At 27.4% G+C, this 6,995-nt stretch overlaps 1 protein-coding gene across 1 annotated transcript; it reads right to left on the reverse strand.

Annotated features, from left to right (window-relative positions):
* Positions 1–5,608: 5,608 nt before the first annotated feature.
* On the reverse strand, positions 5,609–6,394 carry BDBG_18031 (uncharacterized protein; the record flags this gene model as incomplete). The annotated part of the gene is made up of 2 exons (XM_031725623.1): positions 5,609–5,911; positions 6,278–6,394. 2 exons carry the CDS (start codon positions 6,392–6,394, stop codon positions 5,609–5,611), a joined length of 420 nt encoding a protein of 139 aa, XP_031581434.1.
* Positions 6,395–6,995: the final 601 nt, after the last annotated feature.

Genomic DNA, 6,995 nt, shown 5'->3' on the forward strand with positions numbered 1-6,995 from the left:
CAGATCAAATGATGATAAGAAAAAAATATCAATGAAAATAGTAAATAACAATAAAAAATAATGATAGCAAAGTATAATTTACAGAAGTAATTAAGTTAAAACTCTAGTAAATTATTCATAGTTAAACTGATTAATAAAATTATGAATTTTATGTTTAATTTCATTTGATCTGATTTTATACATTTCTTAGTATAAATTTCACTGAGACTATTTAGTAAAAGAATATGCAAAGTGACTATTAATCAGATTTCAAAATGAAATCATAATTTAAAAAAATTAAAAAAGTGATAAAGATGATTTTATAGAGTAGTTGATTATATTATTTAGATCTAGTTACTGTGCGGCCTTTTATATATAATAAGTACTTGCTGAGTGATCAGTGAATATCTCACTTATATAGAAGTAGTCAGTCTGTAGAGAGAGAATCTGACATCTCTCTTAACTACTACTTTACTAAGTAGATATTTGAAACTCAGTAGAGTGATTCTGTAACTAGAGAAAGAATATTACATATAAAAATAGTAGTGTATTCTGTCAAAGATGTCGCAGAAGACTCACAAGATGAAGAATTAAAGAAAATTAATATAGAGATATTAGAGAGTATACAGTAGTGTATATCTTAGCAGTTTCTATCTCATTCTTCTGCAGCAGTTAATGCAAAAAAAGAAAAGATCTTAGAACTAGTTTTTTACTTCTCTTGAAAAAGTAAGATGTTTTTCTCTGGATTTTATATAATATTCTTACAAAGAATTAAAAACAGAGTTATTTTCTGCTATAATTTCATATTTGTTTAAGTAAGAATTACATATTCAGTGACTGAAGAGCTTTCATTAATACTTAATTCTTTGTTACACTCTGAATTAACTGATTTGAGTTGCACACTTGTTGTGTGAGAAGAATTGAATGATTTAGAATAAAATTGAATGATTTTAATCAATTTCTCTGTAAAAGATTGACATATTCTTTGTCAGTTCTTCTCTTAAAAACTGTTATATTATCTGATTTAGTATCAATTGATATCATACTTTTCCTCACTGTATCTCAAGAAAGTAATTATAAAGATTTTATTGATTTATCTTAGAAATCAATTTTAGTTTATTAGATTCTCTTTAAAAATCTAACCTAGTTACTGAACTAGTGAAAAGAAATCAGGTGTTTTATATATAAAAAGTCTTGTATTCATTTAAAATAGTCTGATCAACATTTCATTTGAAAATAACCTGAAAAAATTTTCCTTTGAAACAGTCTGATTATCTGTTTATTAAGAAAGTAAAATGAGTCTAAAGCTAACCTCAGTTAATACTGAAAAAGATCATTACTCAAATATAATTTCTAAGATTTAAATTCTGAAGAGAAGAAAGAAAGAAGAGATAGAAAAAAAATAAGTGTTTCAAATTCAAGAACTTGAAAGAGCTAGTAAAATACTTGAAGAACAGTGTCTGAAAGATGAGAATGAAGAAGTGCTGCTATTTCTTCATACACTAGCTAAACAGTTATAAGAAGTAATCAAGTTCAAGCTTGGAATTTCAAAAATTCATAGCATTCTTAAAAGTTCTATCTCAAAGTCAGAATTCTCTTCTTCAAATCGGAAGAAAATATATATATAAGAAGTAGAAAATGCTGTTCAAAAAGTTGTTTAAAACCCTGCTTAAAAAACTACTCAAGACACTGTTCAAACAAATGCTCAAAAGTTTGAACACAGTTATGAAAAAACTAGTCATCTTCCTTAAAAAAAAGAAGAGAAAAAACTGCAAAGAGAGAAGAATTTTCAAGTATCTAGAAATAGAAGACTCATTCTGAAAGTCTCTCATAAAGAGAGTCTGAAAAATCTGAACTTAAATCTTATTGTCAAACTGAGAAATGAGATTAATCAGCAGTTTCTCAGTCAGATGATAAGTGATATTAAAGTTCAAAAATCAGTTATGACTTTAATTAAGTCATCTTTCTTTGAAAACTCAACTATTCTAACTACAAGGTCTGATTTCAATACAGCGTTTCTAATTGAGAATGAAAATATCTAGAAATTAGCTGTAGAGCTCATGCTGAATACATCAGTCTCATTTAAAAGAGATGAGAAATTGAAAGAATTTATTCTTCATGATATTCTAATTGAAATCTTTGATTGTCAAGAAGAAATGCTACTTCTGAAAAATGAATTAAAAGAATACAACTCAATTCAGCTCAGAAAAGAATCAGTATCATTAAACTCTATTAAGTTCAGATAAAACAGAAGAAATGCATCAGTTCTTGTATATATAAAAACACTTAAATACTCAAAGATTTCTGAAGTAAGAGTAGCGGGTTTGAAAATGAGACTTCATGAATTCAAAAATACAAGAGTAAATCTCAAATACTAAACACAGTTAGACTGGCCGGCGGGACCATGAATTTCACATTTGGTCCCATTTGGTCTGGTCTCATACATTTCTTGGCGTGAGTCTCACCAGGACCAAGCCTCAAAAAAATCTGAAAATGAACCATTTCTGAGAGAAATGATGTGAAAAATGACCAGATTTAATTCAAGAACAGTGAAATGAGAGTAATTTTCCAGGATAAACTGTGAAAGATGATCATTCTTTCAAAATCAGAATGAGACTGAGACTGAAGATCAAAATCAGTCTCATTCAGTTCATTCAGTGATTGTTTATATAATCAGAATTTGATAATGATTATTGATAACACTCATGAAACAACTAAATACATTCTTGTATAAGTTTATTCTTCACTTTCTCATAAAAACTACACTTCTCTGATATACTGTGATCAGAGGTATTAAACTGTCTGATAATTTCATATTTTACAATCATGAGTTTCTTGATTGTTTCTTCTTATAATTATTCTCAGTGATAGTGATAAATATCTTGACTTGAGTTGAACTTTCACTTCATTCTCACCTCTGTCAATGAAATTATCAGAATATCATATGTCATCAGTACAACAGTTGAATATATACTCTCAACAATTTTTCATAACTCTAGAATTGATTTGATATGTAAATTTATCAGATTATCTTGAAAATAGTGATCAAATTTAGTTTTATAAGCATGTAATTTTGCCTGATTTTCAGTTGCAATCAATGTATGCAAGTTCTGTTTCAAAGTTAGTATTATAGTTCTATATAATATGAAGTGTTATCAAAGATTGTTACTTACTAGAGAATTGTATTTCACTGTCTTCACATCTCAAACATCTGCTTATTCAAATCTCTGATAGTTGATATTGTAGTAGTCTTGAATTAATTTAATATATAAGTCTTATTCCTCCTCTGTTCAATCTTGAGAAGTATAGATATTAACTTAACAGAAGAAATCTAGTAGAGCTGCTACAGTATAGTACTCTGTAAAAGATTGTTCTGTTTTGCTGTAGTAATATACCAGTTTATCTCTTACAGTAACAATAGCCTGTGCTATAGCATTATCTCAGACTGAATTTCTTTTTAAGTGATTCAACTGCTTCTTAAGATAAGTAAATAAACTGTTATACACTCATCAGACTGACTGCAGTATTGATATACAAGTGATTGAGACTGTCTTCATTGTCTTATAAAACTGAAACAGTAAATCAATCACATATTTCAACTGAGTTTACTTTATATCAGAAAGTTTCAATATCTGAATCTTTTTCTGATCAGAGTGATACACTCAATGATTAATTATCTGATACAATTGAAGAGTTTGAATAGTTATCTTATATATTAAACTTCACTGTGTTCTAATATTGTATATCATATTCAGTGATGTGACTGATTTGTTTATTTATTAAATATCATGAAATCATTATTATTATTTAGAAGAGGTACAAATTATATTAGCAATGTTTTAAATCTATAATATTTAAATTATTAGTCAATCTATTCAAAATTAACAGTAGTGTTATCAAAAAGTGTTATTAAAAAGCAATATTAAAAAGTATTATCAAAAAACATTATCTTTTGTAAAGTGAATGTAAAAGTTACTTGAGCAATTACTTTCATCTCATTCTCATCTCAAGAACCAGTCATCTCATTATTCTTTATCTTGATATTAAGATTCTTTATCAGTGTTTATATCACAAGTTAAACCACATGAGTAATGCAGAGAATATAACCTTGTTTATTATTTCAGAAATACAAAGTCAATTTTTGCTTCAAGCTCTTCATCATAGTGTAGTTATTTGCAGCATTGTCAGTTGTAATTATAAGAAGACTGAGACTAATATCTCAATAGTCATTTTTAATCACAGTCATTAATATCTCTGCTATATAATTCTCAGTATAACTACTGATTAATAATTCAAATTCAATTAATGTCTCTTAATAAGTTCAGTTCTCATCAATGTAATAACATGTAACTCTTATAAATGCAAGATTGTTTGTACTAGTTCATGCATTCACTGTGAGAGACACTCTTTGATGATTCTTCAACTCTGATTCTAGATATTGTATATTGACTTTGTAGTATATCTTGAGATTAAACTGAAGACAGAATCAATGTGAAATATGAAGATTTGAATTAAGCATTTGAAGAAGTATTCAGAATTCAGGGTTTTCAATTGATCAAAGAGAAAGATTCAGAGATATACACATGTGAAGTAATTGTTCATGAAAGTTATCAGATAAGAGTTTTGAAATCAGAGTACTGATACAGAATCATTTTCACATGATTTCCTTCAAATTAGAAAGTTAGTGTTATTAAAAATCATTATCTGATAGAGTAACTTATCAGCTCAGTAGTAATTTTCTGATTATTTTTCTTTTATTATCTGCATTCTGATGACTTCAGATATCAGAAAATTCCTTCAGAGTCATGATCAGTTTATAATGAATATTTCTGAATGAAGTTGCAGTGATTGTAGTAAAGAGATAACTCTTCAGTAATCTGCAATATAATCTGTTGATAATTATTTTATAGTTTATCTCAATATTTGTGTTAAGTTTTTCATAAATTTCATGACCTGAAATCAGATGTGAAGAATGAAGTAATTATTCATTATAATTGAAAGAGAGCATTCTGTATTGAATTATAAATAATATAGACTTTGTGATTCACAGTGATTTCTTGAAGAGTTTATGAATTTTCAATAGAAGTAAAAGAAGTGAAAGAAGTGAATTCAGAAGATATGATAATAATTTGAGAAAGATGATAATTTATTTTCAATAACTGATCACTGATGTGTGTAAGAAGAATTAATATAAGAGAAAATAATCTTATTTCTTAGCTTAGTTATAATTTTAATACTAACTCAGATTGAATATTATTGATATATAAAAGTAAATAAACAATCTTGATTAATCTCTATTATATTTCTTGAAATATATTAATATTGTGAAAGAGAGTGTTATCAAATTATGTTATTAAATAATATCATTAAAAATATATTAATATTGTGAATATCAATATTGAAAAAATGTTGACACTTATACATTATAGTGATTTATGAATCATGATAGTTAAATATATATATATATATATATTATTCCTGACTTGATTACAACTTGTACAATAATTTTTGAAAACTCAAAATCAATTTTAATTATTAATAATTGAAAACTTAAACTTATAACTAACTAATATAAAAAGAAAAAAATCTACTTCTTCTCTTTCTCATTCTTCTTATCATTCTTCATAATTCACTTCTCATTCTTCTTCTTCTTCTTCTTCTTCTTCTTCTTCTTCTTCTCCTCATCTGAGATGATAATTATCTCAAAATCTCTCTTCACTATCTTCTCAGAGAAGGATTTCTGCTGCTTCTTCTCAGCCAGGTCAACCTGCATCTCAAAATCCCGCATTTCCTGATCTGCTGTCTCAGGTTTCATCTCAGTAGTAAGCAGATTGACATGCTCAGAGAGCAGGGCTGTCTTCTCAATGTCCTGAATCATGAAGTGCATTTGAGACCTGAACAAGGTCTCAATCCTCTTCTTCTCTGTCAGCTCCTGCTAATCAATTAGAGAACAGAAGTATTATCAAAAATTGTTATCTCTCAATAAAAAACTTACTAGTTTTGACTTCTTTATCTTCTACTTTAATATCTTCTCAATCTTCTTCTACTGCTACTTATTTATAGTAACACTCTTCTTCTTTCTCTCTCTCTTCATCTTAGTCTCAAATCATTCTCAGAACTTCTCCTGGTCTTATCACTGCTGCATGAGACTCTTCACTGTCTTCTTTTTCAATCTCTCACAGATGATGTTATCTGCATTATTTCTATACTTAGTTCAGTCTAAATCTATCACAAGTGTTACTTAAAATTGTTATCATTCTGCTTTCTTACAGAGCCTCTTTAAGACATCATAATATACCTTGCAATCTGTCTTCTCATGCTTGAACACCTTCTTCTTCTCTCTCTTCAATCTGTGACAGTGCTCACGCGCCTTGATGATCTGCAGAATCATAGAATATTTGAAGAGGAATAACATGATTGATCTTAATAAGTGTTGAGAGAGAGGTGAAGATAGGCAATGATATGATAATAATGATAATGATAATAATAATGATGATGATAGTGATGATAATAATAATGATAATAATAGTGATAATGATAATGATGAAAGAAAGAGTGTATTAAAATATATTATTAACTTATCAAATATAAAGAGACAAAGAAACTATTAACATCTTTCAGAGATGTACAGAAATGACTACAGTGTTATATAGTAATATTATCTTCATTCAATACATGCACTATTAATATTCTTTGTATGCATTTATCATATAATCTATATCAGAGATACATGCAGAAAACAGATCTTTATTGTCAGAAAGAATGATTACAGTGATTCTCTGTTTTTATATTATAAAGATAAGTTATTCTTATTTCTTTCTTCTCTCTTTTCTCTTCTTCTTCAACTCATCACTAAGTTCAAGCTGATATTAAAACTATTAAAACACTCATAGAAATCCTCAAATTAAAGAGTATAAACTAATCAAATTTTAAATGCAGATGAATCAAATTAATTCATTAATACTAATTATTCATTCTCTCTTCAATAAAACAACAGTTATGTCTTCTCTCCTCTC

This window comes from Blastomyces gilchristii (genome assembly GCF_000003855.2).
Source record: "Blastomyces gilchristii SLH14081 genomic scaffold supercont1.46, whole genome shotgun sequence".
Classification (NCBI taxonomy): domain Eukaryota; kingdom Fungi; phylum Ascomycota; class Eurotiomycetes; order Onygenales; family Ajellomycetaceae; genus Blastomyces; species Blastomyces gilchristii.